We start from the raw sequence: 25,753 nt of genomic DNA on the forward strand, positions 1-25,753 counted from the left end.
GGTTTAAGGTATGCTACCTCTTTTATCCCAAACAGGCAGCTAGGAACAAGTCTCCAAGTATTCAGAGTTAAGGAACAGGGCATAAAACCAGAGTTCTGTATAGGTAGAAGATAAAATGCAGGAATGCAATAAGGTAATAAGTACCAAGTCAACCGTAATATAGGAAATTATGTTCGCATTTAACTGAGACAGATTCATTCAAGCAATGAGTTTTATTTTTGTCACCCCCATATATGAGACTAGGTGCAATAATACAAGTCCTTAGATCATGTTAGAGACCAAAGATTTGTTCTGTTTTTTATTTTCTCTTCCTCGCATTCTTTTCCCTAGCGGGAAAAGTGAAATGATTTATGCAGGACACAGTATAGGTCATTTTGTTTAACAAAATAAAAATAAATCAAGACTGCTTTCTGAATATACCCCTTTTTCTATCAGAACAAACTTCAGATTGCTGGCAGTTGCTTCATAAGGTTTTCTGTGACATCAGACCTAATCACAACCTATTCTGCTACTAAAAATATGGGACTGTGGCAACACGGCTTCCTCTCTCCAATCACAGGGCAGCAAAGCAACTGCAGGCTATTGCATTTGGATTTGTCAGAATAAATAATTAAGCAGCTCATCAGCTTCTCACTAATGAACAAGGAAATGTGATTAAGCAACTTTAAAAGAGAATGGCTGAAGACAATATAGAAATGATAGCAGGATGATTGCTGTAAATGAGAGACTGAAATTTTTGAATAAGAGATTTCTTCAACAAGACACAAGGACAGTAGTTTAATCTTCCATTAAAAGATTCCTGCCAATTTGGAAATGCTCTGAATGAGGAGATTACAAACATCTCAGAAGCTGATGAGGAAGTCTCTTAAGAGAGCTACTTTCTGGCAACTGCTGAGAAAGGCCTTTATTTTTATTATTTTTAATAGTATTTCAAGACTCTTAACTTCTACCAAACAATGACTAGGCAATCTTTTATTCTTACAGACTCAGAAAATAAAAAGTGTGTTTCAGACCAAAATGTTCTAGAGATGCTTGCAAGTTTGCTGTGGCTAACATCTAGAAATTGTACTGATTAGCTTCTGGCAACATTCCTTGAAAGTACTTTGTGTGTTAGTATCTTATTAAATATCTTATTCCTCTTTATTATTCTTTAACACCAAAAAATGTGCTTCTACCTTATATCTAATCTGTTTCTATGCTTTTACTGTCTGCTTTCCTAGTTTATCTAAAGGAGATAGCACATAATATAGAAGCTTGAAGAAAAGTGAAGTAGCAGAAGTTTCTGTAATTCTTCTGTATGTCAAGGGAAAGATATCTTATTTTTTTCCTTTATATACATTCATAAATGATACAGTCTTTTTACGAGTAAAGGCACAAAAGTTAACAAGCAGATTACAAGATTTCTATCCAGAAGCTCTTATATCAGACTGTAGAAGTTTCCAGATATTCAAATATAAAAATCGTATGCACAGAACTATGAGAGTCATAGTTATGCACTTAAAAAAAAAAAAAAAAGGGCAAAAGAAAAGAAAATTTCAAACATATTTTTAGTTCCAGAAATGCTCATGTGCTTTAAATAAGATACTCAACATTACAGAAAATACTCTGAGTCTAAATCCAGGCAGAAAAATACTGTTGTACTTCAAGAGACAAGAGGAAATTATTCTTTTCTTTTCTTTCCCACATGATGTAGGCCCACAATAGCGCAATGCATAGTATGCATGATAGAAACTACTTTGGATTTTTAGCCAAAACTCCAGCTGTCTTCAGTGGAGATTTGATTGGGTTTAAATATGTTGTTAGCCTTCTCTGCTTCTTACACTACTTTGAGATCATATCGTTATCTTCTAATTGTTTTTATAAAGATGCAAATTCATAGGTTTTCAGTTTCTGCTTTGAAAATTACTTGTACTTTTCTTGTTCCAAGTCATAAATTACCGTTTCATTAGGGTTATTCCTCTTCTCATGCCATATTTATTGTCATACCCAGTTACTTGCCTCCTATCAGCAGTTTATCCCAGTGAATATCAAAACCTACCTCTTCGTCTTGGATTACATGTGTTCTTCTTTGACTGAAATGGCTGGTTTTGTACCTGAAGCTTATGCATTAGCTTCCTTTATGCTTTTTCGAGGCCAAGTTCTGTGAAGATTTCTCTGCAAAGCTTCTCTGGAGCAAATGGATTGCATGGGTGTAGTCAATGAGGCGTTCACAACATCCATTTCTTTTTTTTTACAAAAAGAGCAGACCTGGAAGAATATTTCTTCAATATTTGAGTAAATTCAGCCTTGTAGACTGACATTTGTATTTTGTCATTACATCTAGATTTTGTTATTTTTATCTTAAACATAGCAATTTGCTTTCTGTTCTGTGTTAGGATTGATGCCTCATTCCCATGATTTCCAAAGTCAGATCTGGAGCAAAACTTGCTTTTCAAAGTAATTGTGCCAGAACATCTTAGTGATATTTACAGACTGGAATTATCAATGTTGTAATGCACCTGAATACATTTCAGTGTAACTTTAGATTTCTACAGTAGATTAATTGTAGATAAATCCTAACAGTGCTTATGAAGCTTATGTATGAGGAAAGAAACATTTGCAAATTATAAATTTATTTAAAGAAACCCAAAACTACCAGTTTTCTGCTAGTTCCCTTGCAGCTACACTATTCTGAAAAATGGTCCTTTTTTTTACATTTCCATGAAGATATGGCATCTGATGTATGCATGTACTTTTCTTTTGTAGGTGGAATGGAGAAAATAAAGCAGCATACCTTTGCATTAGCTCGTTACACCTATAACGTGCTGTGTACCTTAAAATATGCCAATGGGGCTCCTGTAGTACGTATTTACAGTGATACAGATTTCAGCAATCCTGATGTCCAGGGTCCGATCATTAATTTTAACATCCTTGATGAAAATGGGGAAGTGATCGGCTTTTCACAGGTATGTTTTTCTCTTGCCTTAACTGAGTGTTATATTTCTATTTTAAGCATATTCACAATGAGTTCTTTCCTAAAGGAAATATTTTGTCCATAGTAGTCACTTGCGAGGTTTTCATTTTGTTTCTTCATAGCTCTGCACAATGTGTACGCTCTAAGAAGTAGTACTAGCACAATGCAAAGTACATAATAGCCAAAGCCAATATTACATATTTAGTAGTCTAGAAGTAAGTTTGAAAGTGGGCTGTTTTAAAAGGATGCATTAACTAGGCAGTTTGGTTTCTTGTTGAATTCCTTCTCTAGACTACACAAAACTGAACTGAAGAGCAAGTTGAGAAAATCTGGTATAAGAGACTGCCTTGGAGCTTTGACATACAAATGAACTCAGATCTCAAAGTAATGCAGTCACCCATGAAAGAGGAGGTCTCTTTTCCCTTCAATTCTAATAATTACATTCTTGTAATATTCCTGAGAAAGCGTTGAATAAAGTTAAATGATCAGTTTAAGGAGTGAGATTAAACCTCAAAATATCCTTAAATGCTGTCATTCTCAACAGCTTTCTCTGGCCTTTTCCATCATGTATACCAAGTATCTGTAAGGTGAAACTTTATGAAACTTTTCTACCTTCAGTAGAGAGGCAGTGGTGTATGACCATAATTGTGCATGACTGTGCACTGTGTAGGCAGTGGGTAACGCAGGGTAACACAGCTCACTTGCTCATCAGCAGAAGTCAGAAAAACCGCAGTGCTCTAGTTTTGCTTAATTCTTGTTATGCATTGTCTGATGATTGAATAAGCTCCCAAGTCAAGTTCAAGTATATGACCTTGATCTTTTTAAAACTGTCAATAGCTGACACCGTCTGTCTCAGTGGCTGGCTGCCTCAGCCAGCAGTAATGACAGAGCTGTGTTGCTTTTGAAAGCTGAGAGTTCTGGACCGTTAGGGAGAGAGCAGGAGCTCTTCAAAAGGTGTTCCTCAACACCCCTCTGCCGGAGATAAGAACCAGATAGTGAGGGGAATGCAGAGACATGTCTATGAGAATACAAGTGAAAGTCTTTTTTTGGACTATGCTGCTCAAATATGCGGCACATTTCATTTCAAAGAATTTCACATTTTAGGAGTGAATTAGCCATATATATATAGTTTTGAATAGGTGTGGCAATGTTCAGAGGAGACTGAAGAAATTAACACAGCTGGGTTGGTAAAACACTCCAGAAACACTCTGATGTTGCTTCTGTCCTTTGGTTATAACCAAAACCTTTATTTGCACTTCTTATTTTCACAATTTCTTAGTAAAAATGGCCCTTGCCTGTTTCATCTTTAAACTCAACTATACCCTCAAAGAAAAAAATATTTATAGTCTTATGCCTCGATTGTGCCTGTTTGTTGCAGTAGCTGATCATAAAAAGCTTTTTTATTGATCTGTATCATTTGGATTGTGCTATTCACCAGGTTCTTATAATTTCTGGTGTGAGTATGTAGAATAAAGAACTGTAAAGTTTTCAAATGCATACCAGTCACATCTGCAGTGCCTGTTAGATTACTTTGTTTAATTAAAATAATGTGCAATTTAATGACTTTTAGAGATTAACAAGCAACAGCACTATTCTTTCCAAAGCTACAATATGTGCAAGATATATATAATTAGCTTCTTTATGGAAGGAAATTCTTTCGTAGGCATCTTGTAGCAGTTGTGGGGAAAAATGTTTGCTGCTTCTTTATGATTACAGAAAAAAATACAGCACAGTAAGCTTCATCAAAGTGACAATACAATCTCATCTTCATACCTGTATACATGTCTAAAATTAGATAGGTTTATTCAAATCAAAGTTAAATCCAATACTTCCATTAATGGTTTAGAAATGAAATAGTGTCGTATAGCTTGGTCATGTCTGTGATCTGCACAGTCCTGTAGGTTCACAGTGAAGTCTTCAAATGCAATCTAGTAGAGTTAGGAGAACACAGTTTCAGACGGCTCCCAGAAAACATTTTAGGGAATTTTTAATGAAGGCAAAAAATTGGATGACATTTATATCTTTCTTACATATCTACTACTAGGGGACACCAATTAGCAACTCAAGTTGCATTTTAGCTAGTATATTAAAAGAGAAATGACAGAATGTCCTATTCCTTTATGGATGATATCCCTTCTATAATTAATTGCATCCAAGCAGTTCTATTTGTCTTTCTGACAGGCAACTGTTATATGTCCATTGCCTATTAGAGGGCACAGTGTGGCTGGACAGTAGCATCTGGTATCCTGAAAAGGACAATCTAACTAAACTGATTGCAGAGGAAATATTATGACAAGGTTTGGAGCAGTTTATTTGGAACACTTGAGGTTGGCGAGAAAGTGTTCATAAGTAGACTATCTTCAGAGGATACCAAGCTTACATTTAAGCTGTAAGATTTACATAATTTACATGATATTCAAAACTGAACTAAGTTTAAGATACTTAGGGTGTGAAAGGCATGTAGTGAAAAACATGACATTTAACATTGCCACTGGAAAAATGAAAGCAGAGAAAAAGGTATGTCTTTCTTCTGTGTAACGTTTGGGAGGAAAGTTGTTCTTATGTTCTATTGTTGAAATCCATTTCTCACTGATATCAGAGTTTAATTAGCAGAGCTAACAAGATTGTGCCACTAAAGACAAACATGCTTAAACTACATACATGGTGTCCTGGCTTTGGCTGGCATAATTAATTTTCTTCCCACTGCTGTGGTTTGGATTTAGTGTGAGAATAATGTTGATAACACATCAATGTTTTAGCTGTTGCTAAGCAGTGCTTTCTGTAAATCAAGCACTTTTCAGTCTCTCATGCTCTGCCAGTGAGGAGGGGCATGAGAAGCCTGGAGGGAGCACAGCCAGGACAGCTGACCCAAACTAGCCAAAGGGATATTCAGTACTGTAGAATGTCATGTTCAGTATAGAAACTGGAGGGGGGTGAAAGCGGAAGTTGGCTGGGAGGGGCTGATCACTGCTGGGGGATGGCCTGGGCGTCTGTCAGCGAATGGTAAGCTATTGTATTGTGCATCATTTGTCTTTCCTGGGGCTTATTCCTCTTCTCTTTTTGTTATCTCCCTTTACTTCTTCCTCACCATCATGTTCATCACCATCGTCATCATTATTGCATTTTACTTTATTTCAATTATTAAACTGTTCATATCTCAGCCCATGGGTTTTTCCTTTTTCCAATTCTCCTCCCAGTACCACTGAGACAGCGTGGGGGTGAGAGAACAGCTGCGTGGTACTCAGTTGCCAGCTGGGGTTAAACCATGACAGTGAGGTCAATTGCACCAACAGGTAATAGCCAGAGTCTCAGCTTCATCCTGGAGTGAAGCCTTCATTGCAGCAGTCAAGATCAAATGAAGGGATTTCATTAAAGTGAGAACACAAATTATGCCATACCACAATTGCACTCTCAGGGATGGCAGCATTTTTTACAACCTTCTGTCCCAATATCTGTAATATTGGGTGTTAGGAAATTATAAGGTGGCAGTGAAATAATTAAGGAAGTTGAATAGCTATTGCTTTCTCATTTCACTTTTTCTTTGTGATTGTTGAAGGGTATCACTGGCTTAGAGTATTATATTTGGAATAAACTTGCTATGTGTGTATATGTATACTATATGTATAGTTGGTTTAATTGACAGTTTAATCACTGATTTAGTTGTTTTGCTCTAAATGGCAATTAAAACAATTAAAGAAGAGGGACTTGCAGGCTCCAAACACCAATAGTCACTCAAAAGTTTTGATTTTTCTTCAGATTTCTCATGAAATATTTCTATATCTAGGGATAAAACTGCTATAGTTTTGAAATCTCCATAAACCTTTTGTCTTTGGGCAGTAAAACTACATTAAATTTCCTCCTTTAAGCTGCACCAAATACTTCCCATGAAAATTATTTCCTTCAGTAAAGCTGTCTTGTAGGCTACTACTGGTAGTAATTTGTTCTTGAAATTACTTGGGAGAATACCTATATTCTTTTCACGCAACCTTCCTGTCCTCTTCAGTAGCACGTCTGTCATTTTATGTTATGTGTTTATTTGCACTGCAGAACCAAAAAGACCAGGTTGTGTGCAGGCTTTAAACTATGATGAGTACTCGACAGGTCCAGGATATAAAGATGGCCTTTGTGCCAAACACCTTCTTCGTATATACTTGTCTAGTTAAGAATGGATAATTCTCTGGCATTATAGTTTTTGCTATTAATGAAGTGTGGACAGATGACAGGCTGGTGGTTTTGAAAGGTGAGAAAGTGCAGGGATAGAGATGAAGAACCTCTGCTAGTCAGTGGTGCAGGATGGAAGTAGCAGAGTTGACATTAAAGCAGCAAGCTGTCAATGTTCTGCTTCCTTGTGAGGCTACCAGAAAAAGAAGCAGCTAGCCCTAGATATTAAAGGGGGTTGTGATGTCACAAAAAAAGGTATTATGTATATGCTCAGTGCTGAGCTAATACTGCAGACCCTTCACACGGAGAATCACCATTAGCTCATTTATCAACAGTGAATATCTGCAGTCTTCAGCATGTATGAGTGTCAGGTGTTTATACATCCCCAGGTCCTTCTAATCTCTGAAACACTGTTTGACAGTAATGACTCAACTTCAGTTTTCATCTTTGCCATCTTATTTTATCAAAACCTTGCATATGACTCTATGCAGTTCCAACCTAGTTTGAATGCCAAAGAGGAGGTGGACCAGCCGTAAGGGAACAACGTCGATTTGAAACAATCATATACCAAAAAAAAAAGGGGGATTTATTACAAATCAGGAAAAAATGCAAAGTTCTCTTCTATTTGCAGATTTGAAAAAAAAATCACCATCTCTGCTATGAGGAATGTTTTGTGCTAAAATTAAGTTTTCCTCTTTGTTCTACTAGGTAGAAGAAACCTGTGAAATGTTCTTTGTACATTCAGTAGATAATTACAGAGTAATTTTGTAACCCTTTCATGTTTCATTTTGTAAAGTCTGGGATCTGGAAGAGGGGAAAGTGGTAAGAGACAGAGATGGTCAGATGGAACTTCACCTGAAACATTTGTTGAATTGTATGCCCTGGAGAGCTCTCACTCAGTCACACCTTTCAATTCAGTGTTCTCTGCCCCCAGTGACAAACAGCACTTCCCTTATGAAACTTATTCTTTTTTCACTCTGGTCTTCTGAAACAATTTTTTTTTTTAACTCCTGTGTGTCATGGACTTAAAAAAGTGAGCAAACCATCATAGCTATCTTTTGAAAAATGGCTATCATTTCAGCTGTGGATTACCAGCTCCCTTTCCCACTCTTTTTTCACACTGCCTCCTTTGCCTGGAGCCTGAAGCTAAACAGAAGTAGCTTGCTGTGATTGTCTCACCTGCAAAAGTTCCCTTGGTATCTATATATGCTTGCCATGCCTCCTAAAAATCCTCTCAGGGAGCAAACAAGCCTAGTCCATTAGCAGTCTCAGCCTTCTTGCCTGCCACTTCACACTTGTGTGTGATAGACAAACTGCTATAACAGGAATCGGCTGCCAAAGATAGAGAATGTAAACAATTTGGTTTGCCTAAGGAAGGTTCTTCTGCAGTGTTGCATATGGATGAGTTTTGTCTCTCAAGACTGAGAACCCTGCTCAGATTATGATCAGTTTTGTCTAAGAGCTTACATTAGCATGTCCTAGCTCACTCTCATCAATCCAGATAGAGTGAAGAGGTCTAGACTTTGAATTTACCTTTCTTCATCCATTTCTCAATAAAAAACTGTCAACACTTCTCAGCAGATAGCTTCCAGTTTGTGTCCCATCAGCATAAATCTATAATGCAATTTGATGACTGCTTTTATTATGGCATCTGCCCACTGTCTTACCTCCCTTCTGTCTCAACCTCCCTTGAGTTAATGTAAGGATAGACTCAATGACTCACTGTTGTGTTTTTCCTTTCCTGCCTTTACTATCTATGATTCTGAAGTGAAGACCAGGGTGGCCCCAATTCACTTAGATGTAAGAACAGTCACACAGGGTCTCACCGGGACACCTTCTATACACTGACAGCCTCTTTCTGCCAGTGTTCACATGCTAGCAGTATAAGAAGAAGACAAAACCAGAATAAGACTCCCCCAAGAAACAACAACAAAAAAATGTTTTCTTCTTAACCCTGTTTATCCTTCTGCATCCAAAGTAACCTATGGCAGTGAATTGTCTTGTGAGCAGCTTAGCAGCCAAGACCAATTCATCCCTGTGGTATGAGAAGATGTGGAGGGGGAAAATAGATTTTAGGATTGCCGGGACCTGGAGAGGTTACTCATCAACATTGTATGCCAAGATTAGATCATATTTACCAGAACCTTTCTGCAGCCTCTGGAGGCAGTTTGTTCTAGAACTTAGCTATATTCAATACTGCAAAATATTTCCTACTGATTACTCTAAATTTCCTACTGTGCAGATGAAGTTCATTATTACATGGATTGGGAAAAAACTCAGACACCAGTTTGGGCAGGAAAGCAGAAAAAAATGAGATTCCAGCCATAAAAGGCAGAGGAGAGTTGGATAAGCAGTCTGAAAAGGTGTTGTATGGGAGAGGTTTGACCAGGGAAGAGACAGCAATATAAGCCGATAGAAGTTATTCTTTCTGTTTGCACTTGGACAGGTCTGCAAGTCCAGTGAGGCAGGATGGGAAATGCACGTAGAAGTAGTTGCTCAAAGTAAATAAAATGGTGATAGCCAGTTCTGAAAACACCTTCATACTGCAAGAACACTTACTTTGCATTAGTTTCACAATGTTCTCTTTTAAGAGCGAGCTTTTCCTTTGGTGATGTATAATGAATTGCTTAGCTGAACCTGATGAATTGCCAGGACCTAGCAATGGCCAGGTGAAATTCCCTTCTGTGGTAGTCCTTCAGTGTCACCTTGAGGGATTCACTGTCTGTCTTCCCCACTTATTCTAACCTCACAGGATTGGAGAGAAAATACTGGCAAATCTTCAGATTTCAAGTGGCGGATACATTTGTATATACACACAGCTGGTTGCATACATATTCATATCACTACTCGATGTTACATGATAAAAAGTATCCTGCAATACCTGAAGTGGGTAGATTTCTTGAAATAATTGCTGTTTGTGTCTTAGATGATACCTTTAGTTTTACTGGTAGATTAGCTTCAATGCACTGTACATCTGGTATATAGGTACAGAATTAGAGTAATGACAACATGTGAATTAGAAGAAAAATAGGAGCTACAGCATTTCACAAGCTTTACCAGTTCAATTTGTTCAGACTACTGACCAAAGTCTGGTAGTATCTATCAGTACTTCTCTAGAAATTCATACCATATCCCTATAGGAGAAAGTGGGTTGCTGTTAAGCAACGAGGAGAGATACTCCTACTTTATTTAATCTAGCTTCATAGAAAGCTATTAAGCAAGAGATCTTTGTTGTTCTTTAAACTTTAATCCTTTTATGTTTTTTCCAACTGTTATTTTGACTTTTGTGTAAAACAACAATTCAGTTTTGCAAGTGGAGAAGTGCAGCATTTTTTAATCTGGGCCATAGAAAATGGAAATCCAGCATTTGTTAATTCCAGCTAAGAATGTCTTTGCAGAGATGGTCAAATGACTCTGAGCTAGTTACACTAATGCATTTAGAAGCATAACCACTCATTATATTAATTTTGATGACTCAGGGAAAGAAAAGTGTTCTTAACTTGCCTAATGGGATTTTTGGCCATCTTCCCAATAGCTACCTAAAAATTGCTGAGGTGATTGCTCACTATTGATTTTAGCTATGGATTTAGCCATTGATTTCAGGAAGCCGGAGATGGCAGACGGACCAGCACAATAGAATGCAAACAGGATTACAAGAAGAAAAAGATAGTTGTGAAGATTCCTGTTGAATGTCCACTAATTTCCTCGGTTCCAATTAGTTTTCAATAGCACTGTGGATGTCTCATAAGCTGGGAGATAGCAGCAAACCACACTGGCTTGTCAGTAAATGGCACCTTGTTGCTTCAAACTGTCAAGAAATGTCACTACAGTCTGGGTGTTTGCTTACATTTAAGTATATGGCACTGGGTGCTCAGAGGCAGCCCTTACAATAAGGGGCTCACAATACAGGAGGCAATTTCAGTGATCTAGGTGGGAGATCACTGGCTGACCATAAGGCAGTGCTGTACTTGAGAGACTCAATGTGATAAAAGCAAACCTAGTTAGTAAGTAATGAAGCCCTCTTCCTGCTGAGGAAGTAGTGACAAAGTACAGGCTGAGTTGTTTTCTGTAATATCTCGTTACAGAGGGACAAAGACATATGTGATATAGTATGCTTGAAATTGCCTCTATTAAACTACTCATCAGAGCTGGTCAAGGTTAGGAAGCGTCATGAAAGCCTAGACTGAAGGTGTTCCTTGACAGTGCTTCTCTGGAGTGTCCTTGCATGTTGCTAAGGAAACTGGAAAGGAGCTAAAATAAAGATGCTCACAGTTGTTCAGATGAAAGAATCTCAGATGAATGAGGGAGGGTAAATATTTTCTGTTTAGTAACAGGGACAAATTGTGTTTCTAAACTGCAGACCTCATTACACAGGGGAGAAATGTGAAAAGAAACCACATGGTAGCAGAAAAAGGGCTGCATTTCTGACAGCCTCTGCTTGATTCCTTTTTTCTTGATCCGGGTAAAAGCAGATCAGCTGGTTTTGGATGCATGCAATGTCCAGTTTCACTGCACCATCTGAGTCCTTCAAAGAGAGCCTGGTCCCTTCTTTATTACCTTGCTTGCATTTTTCTATCCCTCTCCGCTCCCCCCGCCCCAAATCCTGCATAAGACCCTGTATGGCCTTAACTAAAGCAATTTTTCAATGCCGTCCATCATGAGATTTTAACCCCACAACCTCACTGTGATCTGTTATCCCCTTTTTCAGGGAATAAATACAGACAATGGAGAATTTAAGTGGTTAAAGAGAAAGAAGAAAAAGTAGAGAGTGTTTTGGTTGGGACATGAATTAAATCTACACTTTCAGTATCATGCACTGCACCTTTTTATTCCTAGACATTGTTTCCACTTGTATGAATCTGCTACATTCCCCTTTATCCCTTCGTGATATGAGTTATGGCTTAGTCTTCGGTGTTTGCCTCTGGCTTCCACTTCTCTGACTGGTAGTAGTCTGACCCAATGCCTTTTGGGTCAAAAAATAGCTAAGGATGCTTAGTGGGATATAGAGTACAGTCTTTTTCCTATGAGTCACAATGGAATGCTCTGTTGAAGTCAGAGTTAGGAAGCCTCAAGAGGGCTTGGGTTCCTTTGCTTTGCTTTTCTTCCTGGAATCTATTCTTTCCCTGATGTCACTTTATCAAACCAGATTTTCATTGTCAATGAAAGCAGTTTAAAAGAATAAAAAAGCTAAGAAAAAATGACATTGATTGATTGGAAAGACCTGTGGTCATTGAGATGCCAAATCAAAGAAAACCAAGTTGTTTAGCCTACTTATCAGCCTGATCAGTTTCAAATAGCTGGACCTTGGACTTACGAAGTTTATGTATGTTCCAAATAAGTCCAAGTCCTAATTTACCACATGTACTACAGGGAAGAAAAAGGCAGTTGAAGAAATGTGAGATCACCCATTAACGATCAAGACTGTGTTTCATTTCTTCCTTATAGCCACCTCACCCTCAAAGTATCTTCTAGCTTCTGAATGTCAGAAGTGTAAAATTATTGTTAATCCTTTAAGCACGGAGGACCTGCAGTTTGCCATGTATATGGTATCTTCTAAGTGAGAATTTCTGCAGAATGGCAACCTGCATATTCTGAATTGTGCTTATGTTTCCAGCCTTCTTCTCTCCCGTGCAATCTTACCTGCTATTTGACTGTGTTTGAAACTACCAGAGAAAATTGTCACATCAACTAGAAAGTTTCTGATAAGCAACCATTTCCACTATCAGGACACTGAGTTTGAGAGTTTCAGTAAATTTCGGTGTCTGTCTAATACTTCACTGCCTTCTACCAATACTTCACTATCTACTGACCAAAGGAATTTTGGTCAAAGTGAGTGATGAATGGGTGTAGACTGAAGAGAAAGTTAGATCCACTCTCCAGTTAATTTAAACCATTGTCAACAGCTGGAGACACAATAAGGAGTAGAAGATCAGATTCATCAATATGGCGGGAAACCTGCCCACACAGACATTTTTTCTCTGGGATGGTAAAATATGCCTCTGTTGCAGGAAACCATGCATTTAATCCAGTATGATACTGTAACTCAGTTAAAATACTTTTTTTTCCCTACTAAATGATTTGGAAACAAGTACTGGTTTGTTTTTTTTTTTTTTTTTTCTTCTGACCTACTTATTAAATTGTGTTAAACAAGATTAAGTATGCATTTGCACCAGGAACAACATTTCACAGTCAAATGCTGGGTGACAGAAAGAGCTAGCTTACTTTCTCTGCAATTCCATGCCATGAAACAGTGAATTAATTTACTACTGGATGTGGAAAATAGTGTCATGAAACCTGTTTTATAACCAGCGATCAGTGGTGTGCAGTGTAATTCTTGTAATGAGCAAATCCATCAGACAGACAAACTGCTCTGAAATTTGGGCATTGTAGCAGGTAGAATGAGAAGTCCTAATCCCAGTTCCTGAAAGACAGTAACTGCCAGTATTTACTTATATGATTTTGGGGTTTTTTGGGACACTTCATGATCTATTATAAGAAGTTACTTTATTCATGTGAATAATTCTTGTAATACTCAGTAAAATAGCTTGCACAAATAGGAAGTACTTGCTTAAATAAGAGCTACAGAATTGGATCCTATGGGAATGACTTCAGCAGGAGTTCCTAAAGAATCCATCATTCTTATTGAAAAACATAAACTTAGTTGATTAGAAATTATCTGCAAAATATGCCCCATCCCTGGAAGTGTGCAAGGCCAGGCTGGATGGGCCTTTGAGCAACCTGGTCTAGTGGAAGGTGTCCCTGCCCATGGCTGGGGGTTTGGAACTAGACGGTATTTAAGATCCCTTCCAACCCAAACCATGTTGTGATTGTATGAGCTATTTGTAAATCTTTGCTATCACTTAGTTTGTATCTACCTACAATAAGCATTATTCTCAAACTTATTTCAATGGATCCTGAAGCCTGAGAAAAGCTTCGCCTTTCAGCTGACTGTCACAGAGGCCCTGAAGTGAATGGATAGCAGAAGTCAGTCATTTAGCAAAGGCAGAGAAGCCACCAGGCAGCTGTGTAACAGAGAACGGGCAATCGAACACACCAGGATCATCTTCCTTTCAGAGCTGTCCAGCTGTGAAATAAAATACCAGATATCCGAGAGGGGATTATTGTAGGATAAGGCATTAAAGCCAGAGGGAACATCCTTCTCCACTTCAATGTTCTTTATACTAAAAATCCCCCAAAATTTTCATAGTATTTGTCAGATAGAGCACTATGAAAACAGCTCTGAATGTGAGCATTTGGTCAGTCTGGCAACACTAAAGGAAGGCTCACTAAGGAAGGCAACTGTGCGTAAAATGGAAATTATCTCTAAAAGAAAAAAAAAAAACTATTTTAAAAATTGGTTTAGATGAACTTCATTTGTGTGTGTTTATTAAACTTGAAGACCATGGCCTGGAAGTGTGAAAAGCACCTTTTGCTTGTCAAGTATCAAGACACTAGGACATCAAAAATGTTGGGATGTGAAGCAACTTACAGGGCCTGGCCCACAGTAAAGAGCTTCAGAAAAAGTAAAGAATGCTAACGGGCTCTAAGGGACAGAAGCTACTCTCAGACGTTGTGATGGCTTAATTACCATGTCCTCACTGACTGAAATCAGTAAAAATGCAGCAAGATTTCTGCATGTGCTTCGCAGTTTAATTGTAGTCTTTAAGCTCTGAAAGACCAAGGCGTAATAGTTCCAAATATCAGTCCCAGGGAATCACCAAAACTGGCAATCTGTGTATATTAAGCTGTGTACTTACCATTAGTACCATTCATGCTTCTGTGCCTTCATTGATGAACATATTCCTGGCTCCCAAAAGTCAGCTGCTGCTGTTACAGACAGAGCTGCAAGTGGTGTTCTGTATTTCATAACCCTGAGCTCAATATCCGTTATTGCTCCTTATGGCAATTTTAAAGATGTGCTTTGTTTAAGTAAGCTTTTCTTCATTGAAATAACTGTAACAGATGTTTTATGTTCTATTTGGTTTGCTATGTAGTAGCACTGCAGAGAGAGATTAAATTAACTCCCCAAGTAGCATATTTCTAGGGTGAAACTAAAACAAGAAGAAATCAAAGCATATGTCCAAGGGAAAGTCAAGCATGAATTCAAGAGACAGACAGACTGGCAGCGCTTCCCTTAATGATTCTTTACATGGTGTCATTGTTTACAATGAGAAGTGTGCATCAAGTTCCCAACACCTGGGTGCATTATCACATTGGTGATAACAAAGTACGATTAATACTAAAGCTATTGGTAACTTATATTTGTTCTCCTGAACCACAATTCCCCATATTCCTCTAATGTTCATACATCTTTATGTATCAATAATTCTTGCCTACTCTACAGATTAATGCATATGAAAATGTAAAGTATTATTGGAGAAGGGTATTGGGTCACACAGCTAGAAAGAAATTACTGTTCATTAAAGACCAGTAATCATTAATTTGACAAAATTAAAAAGATTTTAAAAAAGATCTTGTTAACAATTCCTTGAAGTTGTGTCATGGATAATTCATTACGCTAAATACACTTTGATGAGCAAGGCTGCACCAGCAATGTTTCTTCAAAAAGTAGTAATAATAATAAAAGTATTATATATTAAAGGCTTTTTGTATATTGAGCAAATAAGCCCAAACACTGTATGAATTCGGCAGTGAAATATCTGTCACGATTTTTTCTTTGCTTGTCATCATTAACAGAATGATAGATCCACCCACAAGTCACTAGCACCATGACAAACCATGTTATGGCAGGATGACAACTTTCCTCATCTAAATGAAAAAAGAAGTCAAGAAAATGTCACTGTTCCCAGATAGAAGTCTTCTGACAAAACAAAGCTAATGACACCACAACAGTCTTTCTCAGCAGATGCCTTTTACTACAATTTTGATTTGAGAAACATGCTTTGAACACAGGATATTCTCCAAGGCATTAATCATGAATAGGGATCTCAGGACCGATCCTATTCTTTGATTTCCAAGTCTGGATATATAGAGAGTAATTTTGAGTGTATCTCCATTTAAGAACTGAACCATTTTGAGCTGAACTAGTGGTGCAGAACATATTTAAATTCTTGTGCACTATAATGATGATTTCATTTGTTTTTTGTATATACAGCACGTTTTTGTGCAGAGTAACTTGTGCCCCACACATGAGGAAAAAAAAAATCCGAATCATAGGCTGACTTTTTGGCTATTATCCTATTCTCCTAAGAGAATTTATGTTAAAAATAATAAATGCCAATAAAGATTAAGTTTTCTAGAAAAGCTAGGTTGGATGTTTGCATTGATACCTCAGGCAGATAAAGCATGAGATCACAGTTAGGGAAGTGCATTACCACACCTTTAGGCTGACATCTTGCACTGTGTGTAGCTGAGACTGAGCTCCCTGTGAGGAGGATTGTGTCACTGGTACAATGGGCTCTTCTCAGTCTGCAGCATGGTTATTCTCAGAGCTCTCAGCTATCCATTTCACAAAAGAATTGAGGTTAATGCAGCTTGTGCAAGGTTATTCTGGAAGTCTGTGGCAGAGATAGGATGTTCCAGGTTTCATGCTCTCTTTCTGACCATTTGGCTGTCCTTTCTTCCAGTCCTGACCAAGAACGTTCATCATTTGTTGTCAAAGAAATAACTGATGGTAGCTATACCTGCTCAGCTAACCTTACCAGCTGCTGTTGTTGCTTTTTGAAATCAACATAAAGTGTTTACAGACCCCTGGAGTGTGCTTCCATGGTTTCTTAGCTGTGCTAAGAGGATCCCTATGGTGTGCTTCCGTTTTTTCTTAGCTGCGCTATGAAACCCTGACAATCCATATCTCTTCTCTGCAATGCCATCCTACCAGTGTTGCCCTCCCAGTGCATGCATATGTGTCTCCTTCCAAGGCACACATAGACACGTGATTCTGTTCTCCTTGCACATCCTTTTCATTCCTTCACATAACTTATTCATGCCAGTTTGTCCTCAAGTGTTGTATTTCTGCCCATTCATTATTTAGTGGACAATAAGGAAATCTTATAACATAAAATAGCTCAGCACAAGGAAAAAGTACACCTGGAACTTGGTAGACTCGGTGGATATATGAGGAAGACTCAAGGAGGCATTCCAATTTAGTCCCTGCCCTCTCAGATGTTATTGCTTACTGGGGGACTGATTCTTCAAGCACTTGTGTGCCAAAATCCCACCAATACAGTCAGTTTCTGTAGTGAGGACTTGCAGTTTCAGATCCATGGAGAACAAAGTTTTCTTTAGCTAACTGAACAGGTGCCCCAGGCCTCTTTTCAGTCTCTGCAAAGGCGCTTGTAGTTGATGGTTCTGTCAAAACACTGAATGACACTTGGCTGCAGGCCTGTAATTAGCACTACTGATGTGAATGAACCTGTTCATGGCTTTAAAATTAAGCACATGTACCAGCATTAACAAGATCAGGACCTGAATTGATATGCTCTGTATGTGTGTGTGGTGTGCTATCTAGTGCCAAGGTAAGCATTTCTGCCTCTGTCCTAAATGTGTATGGGAATGCTAAAAGCTATGGTAAGTTGTTAATAATTTAGAGAGGTAATTTACTTCAAATTGATTTGTACCTTTAAAACATTTTATCTTGTTCACACAACTTAAAAATGTCTATTTTTTCATTCTTCTATGTCTTCTCTCCTGCTGAATTGGAAAGGTGGACAAGATGGCAAGTCTTTACAACATACATGTCCGCACAGGTTGCTTCTGTAACACAGGAGCCTGCCAAATGCATTTGGGTATAAGCAATGAAGACATACAAAGAAACCTGCAGGTTAGTATCTGAAGGAGATTAAATGGAAAATACCTACATTCAGAGACCCAGGTGACATCTTCTGGCTCCCAGGTCTGAATTTCCTAAAGATAGGAGCTTTGAAGGGGAAAAGAAAACCTGTCTCTGCATCAAAAAGAAAATCCCTCTAAGGAGTTAAAAGCTAAAGTAGGTGTATCATGTCCTGTGGTTTTGAGTCTCTGCAACTTTAAGAATGATGGTAAATTTGATTTGCTTTCTCTGACCTTTCAACTCAATTGCCATGTTAAAAAACTAAGTGAACTGGATTTCAATTCGTTGAAATGGGGTGTTGAAACAAAATCATTTGATGGACCCAAAGCCCTATGTATTGCTTGTCTTTATTTCATTGGAAAATACGAAATTGTGGGTTCTCATTCTGATTCAGAATTACATGAAATCAAGACTTCCTGCAGAAGAGAAGTTCCTGAACAATTCATCTCATGTTGATCCTTGAGTATACTTAATTGTACTTAATAACATTCAAGTATTATAGACCTATTGTTGTTGGATGTTACAGTTTAAAAGGCATACACAAATTGGACAAGAAACAATAAATGCTAATACACAGTGAATCTCAGAGAGTGAAGTAAATTTAAATGACATCTACCTAGATAACTGGTGAGTTAGATTGTTAGAACATGAATGTAAAGACTGTGTTCTAGGTGACTAATATTTTCCATAAGTTGTCATTAAACGATGTGTGACAGGATATATTACAATGAAGTGGGGGAGGCTTCATGTCTGTATATCTATCAGAGTTCAAAATTGCAGTAAATTAATACAGAACAATCCAAAATTTTATTAATGGTATTCTTCAAAAGATGAAAAATTATAATGGCTGCATGGATATTAGAGTTCCCTTATAATTTCATGGAGACATTCATATAACTGTTACAAATACATTTACATGCAAGACTGATCACTCAAGTTCTTAAAGGGGAAGAGCTCTTTAATACCTTCCTTGGCAAAATGGTGCTTTGATTTACTATGGAAGCTCTCTCCTCTGAGAAAAGCAAAAAAGGTTTACCCTTCTGCTGAAATGCAAAATGCCCGATGACCAGCTGTGTGAATTTCCTTATATGCTAAGGAGCAGTTGGCCTCTTGCAGATCTGTATTATTTAAATGAGGATAGTCTAAACCTAAACTTATAAAGAGCCACTTTATCTGCTAAAAGTTGTATGATGAGGTGATGCAGTCAGGCAGTCATTATTTTGGGGTGTTCCATTCCCATCAGTCCTTTAAGAAGGATCTGGATGAATTATAGACAACATTTCTGTGTAGGGGAAGGCATCTTTTGTCTCATTATATGAACATATGCTTTGGTTTCACTTTTTCCCAGGGTGCTGAATGTATTCTTCCTTCCCTCATGAAGACTTCCATGTATAAAATGACTGTGAGGGAGGACTTTCAGTCCTCAAGTGTCCCTGGAGAGGTGTGGTTAGTTTTCTTAGGATGTTACATAGGAACTTGTTTACTTATGTGTACAGCAGGAACGTCTCCTCAGTCAGTCAATCAATACCTGGCAGAAGGGTTACATATATATAAACAGACGCAACTTAATTTTGCAAGTAGTGCTTCTGCTCTATTGTCAAGGATAAAAACTGCATCACACTGCATTAAAATATTTACTACTGTATTGCATGCTGTGACATATAGGGTTGGGTTTTTTTATTTCTCCTTGCACAAGTGGCATCTGTGTTCATTGAACCATGACATTTGTTGCTTTAAAAATCCTCCTGTAAATGAACTATTTACACTTCCATTTTTATGTAACAGGAAATACGTAAATAAATTAAATTCTGAGAGGAACAAAAAAAAACAAACCACAAATGCTGCACTCATAGGAATAAAGATGCTAATTTAGGAGTAAATCTTATGTCCATTGGTGAGTTAATGTTAGATGGATGAACAAAGGGGTTCTCTAGCTTACCTCACTGGAGGTGAGTAGCAGCATTCACTGACCCACTTACTGAAGGAGAAACTGCTCTAAGGGAGAATTTTCCAGCAAGTGCTGTATGAAAGACTTATCAAATAGAGGGGCATATACATGGAGGTCACTATTAGGGTATTTGAGGGATTTTTCCACCAAAATTTTTTGAGTGGAAGCCTGTGTTCTTCAAAGGAAGAAGTGCTAGGGGGAAGGCTAATTCCCTCCATCCTGAAAGCAATGTGCTAACTGTATCAGCAAGACAGATTTGCTGCATATCGCAATGACAAAGGAAGTCACTTTGGATGCTGGAACTCTAGATTCAAGTCTCTGCTTTGCTAATACAGTTCTCAGCTGTATAGCTATCCATTGGACTATTTAACACAAGCCATGAATAAACCTCTGATAGTATAAAACAGAACTGTTCTGACAGCAAGTATCAAGAAAACTGTGACAGGAAAATCAGCAGTCTCATGGTTTGATCACTTCTCTGAATGTAATATCCCAGTTTAAATAGCAGTGAACTATGCAGACGAGACTAGAATATACCTGGAGACTGCCTTAGCTAAGAGGCCATCTTAGGACACACAACCTTTTTGTGATTCTTGGTGTTTTTGAAAAGTCTCTTTTGCCTTAGGGTAGAATAGGACAAGCAACTGAGAACAAGCTTCTTCCCAGTTTGAGTAATAAGATAGATGGGATTTATTTTTGGGTTGTTTTTTTTTTTTTTTTGTTTTCTCCTTGTATTCATGAGTTAACTTTGTATATTTGAAAACAGTTTTTCAGGTTAGAATTAAGACACTCATGAATAACTGTGTAAATTAGAGGGAAATAAAGCAAAGTCTGTCATAATAGCTCTTGGGTTTTCTTCCTATTTCAAACTAGGCTGGCCATGTCTGTGGAGATGATATAGACCTAGTTGATGGACGTCCCACTGGTTCTGTGAGAATATCCTTTGGCTACATGTCTTCTTTTGAAGATGCACAGACTTTTTTGAAATTCATCATAGCCACCAGACTCTCCAAATCAGACACTAAGATACCCTTCCAGTCCTCTGTTACAATGCTGACGACAGAGTCTGTCCCAGATGACCACCCTTCCTTTAGCAGTGCTGATAAATTGTCTCCAATACCACACATCTCAGACAGAGAACTATGGAATAATTCATCTATGACAATGACAAGTGGCAGCTGGCAGCCACCCAAGGCAGAGGCAGAAAGCATAAGGGCTGCTGTTTGTGAGACTGCAATACCAACATGTAGAAGAGGTGGCAAGCCCATCACTGTCACCAACATTTATCTCTACCCAATCAAATCCTGCTCTGCATTTGAGGTATGCACTTTGAATCATTCTTGAATACTCATCTCAACCTTGTGTTTTTCCTTACTCCTGTCGGACATGTCAACCAGGAGTACCATGTGCATGAGAAAGAAGAAGAAGCAGTGGGTGGGTACCCATTTTTCCTTTTCTCCAATTTTGATCAAGTCCTGAATGCTAAGGACTTCCAATTAGGCTGAATTTACAGGATGCAAATGTGTCTTCTGCTCTCCCCTCCCTCCCAACAGACAAATCTGCACATAATATACAGGCTTGAAGAAAATAGTTGGATTTGCAAAACTTGACTAAAATATAATCAAGTAATTAGTATGCTTTTACAGAATGATATGTGATGGACTTGTAGGCATTGATGGGTAAGCAGCAATTGAGAAATAACTTGATTAACATGTTATAATTGAGAGGAGGCTGATTTACATTACAAAGAAATGTTATCATTAAAAATACATTTGCAACAGAAATATGACATTTAAGTGTTGCTACACTATTTGAAAGTTCACTCTTTGAAGATTTTAATTGCTTTTTTACCAAGTTAATAATATCGTCACCTTAGCTGAGACTGTTTTTTTTTAATAATGCATGATGAAATAGGTGTATGGCCCACATATGACCTAGAATGGGACTCTGCTTAGTACCATACTGGGAAGTGATTTAATGAATGTCAATAGTGGTATAACTTTCCCTATGAACACGTACTGGTGTAGGTCATGGTCCCACATTTGAGTGAAAATTGAGGTCAAATACAGTGACAAATCACCTGCATTTAAAATATGGCTTCTCAGCTGATTTGATAATGATTTATTATTTTTTTCTTCATGCAAAAAGGGGATGAGGAATTAAGGCAGACACTGTAAAATGATCAACAAAACATCTGTATTTTTAAATCTGGTTTGGTTTGTGAAATCTTTAATTCAGAGGCACAATCTTGAGCATTAAATGAGACCTGAACAAACAATTTCCAGCCCTTATTAACCTCCCACTAAATCAAACTGTTTTGAAAATCTAAGTAATCCCACATTTCCTGTGAAAATGTTTTAACTGTCATTTAAGTGCTGCAGTTGTTATAGCTGTATTACAGAAGCCCACTACAGAAGCTGCTGAAATATATTGTAGCAGTATTCAGGCCTCTTTGGGGTTAAATTCTATTTTTAGCGTGCAGGCTGGTGTTGTGAGATACATACCACAACATTCAGTTCCAGGAAGCCTTTGAAGTGATTGTGCCCGTGAGCAGCTAAGATGTACCTCAGCATGAAAGAAAGCTTATGTTTCCCCACAAGCTGAGCCAGGTTTCTTCTCTTCAAGCTCTGTGAAGGGAAATGACTCTAGGTGATATATTCATACAAACCTGGTGCTCCCTGACAGACAGAACTGCAGTTTTATATGGAAGGGGAAAAGTCCCCATGCCTCACACACACTTCTTGTGCCAGGCATGTGTTAATGGGCCTGGTGTGAAAGCAGGGCTCATCTTACCTCAACTTACTCCTCTAAAGTTGGATATTATTCTGTAAGCAGTGAGGCATCTGCAGTAGGAAATATTAATTGTTCCTGGTTATTTCTGTTTCTTTACATTGACTACAAGAGGAATACAAGGCAACTTGGACTGCACAGCTAACACTAGATGATTTGAATAGTTTAAAAATAGAAATTAAAACTGTAACTACATTATGAGGTTTAGTTTTGCATGCCTGGAGTAATTTTTGAAGTCTGATGCTTTATATCACAAAGCATCAGCCATTAAGCTAACCACTGTCAGAGTTTGTATTGCCAAAGCGTAATATAGAATTAAATATATACTGGATTTAGTATATGGTATTGGAAGGGACTGGAAGTTCACTATAAATAGCATTTAATTCTCCTCTTCTCAAAGAGCACTTTTTGTGCACTTCCACTTGTTTCGTAGAAGATGCATGAATACATGTGAAAGGACATTAGAAGTTGACCTAATACATACTCTGACAAAGGGCTTTCAGTGCATAAGGAGAGGAGGCCAGGAGATGGAGTAAAGAGTATTTCGATTTTCATTATTTTCCATATTGAACTAAATCCCCAAAGAAAATGTTTTTGATTTTCTGATCTGCTTCCTGTCCACCAGGCATTCTTCATTTTTTTTTCTTCCCAAAGTCTGAGTTGCACTTCTAGACAGTGGCTTGGTCTCTTCCCAATGGGTACAAGTAGAATAGAAAGCCATCACTGCCAAACCCACACCATTGCTAACTGCAGAGTGCACCAGCCTCCGCAGATCTATGTATGTCATTACTGCAACTTCAGCCTGTATCACGTTGAAACAGGAAAATAACCTGTGCTGCATGCACTAGAGTTTGAAGCAAGACGTGCTAAAGAAACCTTACCTCAATTAAATGGAATCAAATCCTGAAAATCATTTTGCCTTCTAAAATATTAATTATACAAGCATCTCTAGGTATGACCATGAAAAGGCTGAATCCTATAGAAAATTATTCCTTTGCCATTCTCTTAGTGGTCTTTGTGATACGGACTTCACACTTAACATTTTCTCCTTACTTTAGTAAACTCATAAATTTCTGAAGTCATAATTGTGTAACTTGTAGTTTCCTTGTTCTTTGTTTAGAATCCAAAAATTGAAATTCTTTTTCATGTTTTAAATTTAAAATACATTTAGATGCTTTGCTGGTGTTTGCAAATTAAAGACGTATTTTCCCAATTAAAAATTTGATCTCCATTTTTATTATAGAGCAGCTCTAAGCTAGCTGTGAAAAGGTGAAAGTGGTTTAGATACTGGGCAGCAATAAATTCATTCATCTTGTGATACTTGGATACTTGAGATCAAATCTCATAGATTTTTAAGTTCAAGCGCAGGCCTCCAGCTGATGTGGGAGGTTAGACTGTTAGCATGTGTAGTAAATAGTCTTTATTGTGAGCACATGGTCACTTGCGTTTGCCTAATATAATATAATATGTGCAGTGGAAAATTCCAGCTCACTTGAGTGTGCAGGACCCAGCCCATCTGCCAGTGAAATCTGCCCACCGACTTACTGGTTGCAGAATAGATGACGATTAGTGGCAGCGGGACAAACTCGATGAGGATGTGAGTACAAACTCACAGCTGTTTGATCTCCTCTTTAGAGTCAGATCATCTCCCCCTCTCCTAAACTCTGATTTCTCTGTTCTATCATAAGTGGTTTAGTATGGGAGGTGCTTGACCTCCAGACAAAATGAGAGTGCAGCATGCTTTGGCAGCTGGGAGGATGAAGCTTGGCATGAAGATCAGCCCACTGCAGGTCTCTTAGTTCCTACCGCATTTTATAAAGTGTTCCTGGCCATGGTACCATCTCTGTTGAGTGTTGTGCCATAGGTTTTGTACACATGGTTCAGGAAGCGGAGGGCAGAATATTCTAACTCAGCTTCTTGAATGCACTTTCTTTTCCTTAACAATTCTTTTATTAATTGGGCAGAAGCAGAGGAGTAACCTTTATCCCAGAGCACTTTTTTCTTCTTTCCAACATAAAACCGTGTTTAAAACATACATTTTTAAACATGAACATCTCTCATGTCAATGAATTTTGCATAATTACATAGTGCAATGTGGCCAGTGAAAAAGGTTAGGACTTTAAACATTAATAACTTTATTATTCTTCCAGTAGATTTCACAGTATAAAAATTGCGTCTCAACACAGAAGACAAATTAGCTTTTAATTTAAAATACAATGCAAATTCCTAGTGATCAGTGGATAAATTATATGCAAGACCACTAACATTTTTAAACTTAGATAATTTAAAACCTATTCAGTGATTCCTTTAATATGTTCAAAAATTGTGTTAACCTTCATGATGACATTACTGTGAACTATGGGGAAATACAGCCCAAAATGATTTAAAGAAAATTCTGGAAGGGAAAAAAAAAAAATAAAACCCACCATGTTTTTGCAATGGGTATTTATACATTACAGAAAGAAAAAGGAACTAAAGCAGACAGGAAAATACCATGTATTATGCAATGATCCTTGCTTATGGCAGGTTGAGAAGAACTTACATTGGGTGATAAGCCCATCTGCCAGGCTAAGAATGAAGGTTTATGCTAACATCTATCAGTAAAATCATGGTCTCCCTTCTTTCTTTCCGTCCCCCCTTTCTAATTTGTCTCAGTAGCCAAAGATGGTCAGACAACTTCAGGGAATCAATCTAGAAGCTATGTATCGCTTACTGCAGTGTATGCTAACCTGTTTTATTTTACTTTACAGTAAGCTTCATTGTTTTCTTTACTTTATTGGTTGCCTGAATATAGGTATTTAGTGTCATTTGAGTGCCCTGCCTGACCTCCTTCTGCTGGTCTATGTGGATGTGGATCGTCTTTACAGCCTGTATCATATCTGCTAGCTTTGAGCAGAGATTTCAGACATAATCTGGAGGACCTGGATTGAATCACTCTTCTCATGTCTCAGATGGAAGCAGAGCAGGCAGACTTTATCTGAACTGCTCTATTCAGTTGCCTGTAATTATTTAATAACCTTTTCAGCGTCTCTGAAATAATGGCAGGAGACAGTCTACACAGGTCACAAGCCTAAGTACCAAGAATAGAAATGTGTATGTTCTTCTATGCTCA

At 37.9% G+C, this 25,753-nt stretch overlaps 1 protein-coding gene across 2 annotated transcripts in view; it reads left to right on the forward strand.

Annotated features, from left to right (window-relative positions):
* The window catches only part of MOCOS (molybdenum cofactor sulfurase), a 213,849-nt gene that overhangs the window by 157,588 nt on the left and 30,508 nt on the right, over positions 1 to 25,753 (forward strand). The window contains exons 6-8 of one of the 2 annotated variants that reach the window (XM_030504653.1): positions 2,746 to 2,945; positions 17,778 to 17,894; positions 20,725 to 21,171. In XM_030504653.1, the coding sequence (XP_030360513.1) occupies positions 2,746 to 2,945; positions 17,778 to 17,894; positions 20,725 to 21,171 (764 nt within the window). The remainder of the gene's footprint in view (positions 1 to 2,745; positions 2,946 to 17,777; positions 17,895 to 20,724; positions 21,172 to 25,753) is intronic. The other variant, XM_030504661.1, reaches the window with a different exon arrangement.

Source organism: Strigops habroptila, chromosome 1 (assembly GCF_004027225.2).
Source record: "Strigops habroptila isolate Jane chromosome 1, bStrHab1.2.pri, whole genome shotgun sequence".
Classification (NCBI taxonomy): Eukaryota; Metazoa; Chordata; class Aves; order Psittaciformes; family Psittacidae; genus Strigops; species Strigops habroptila.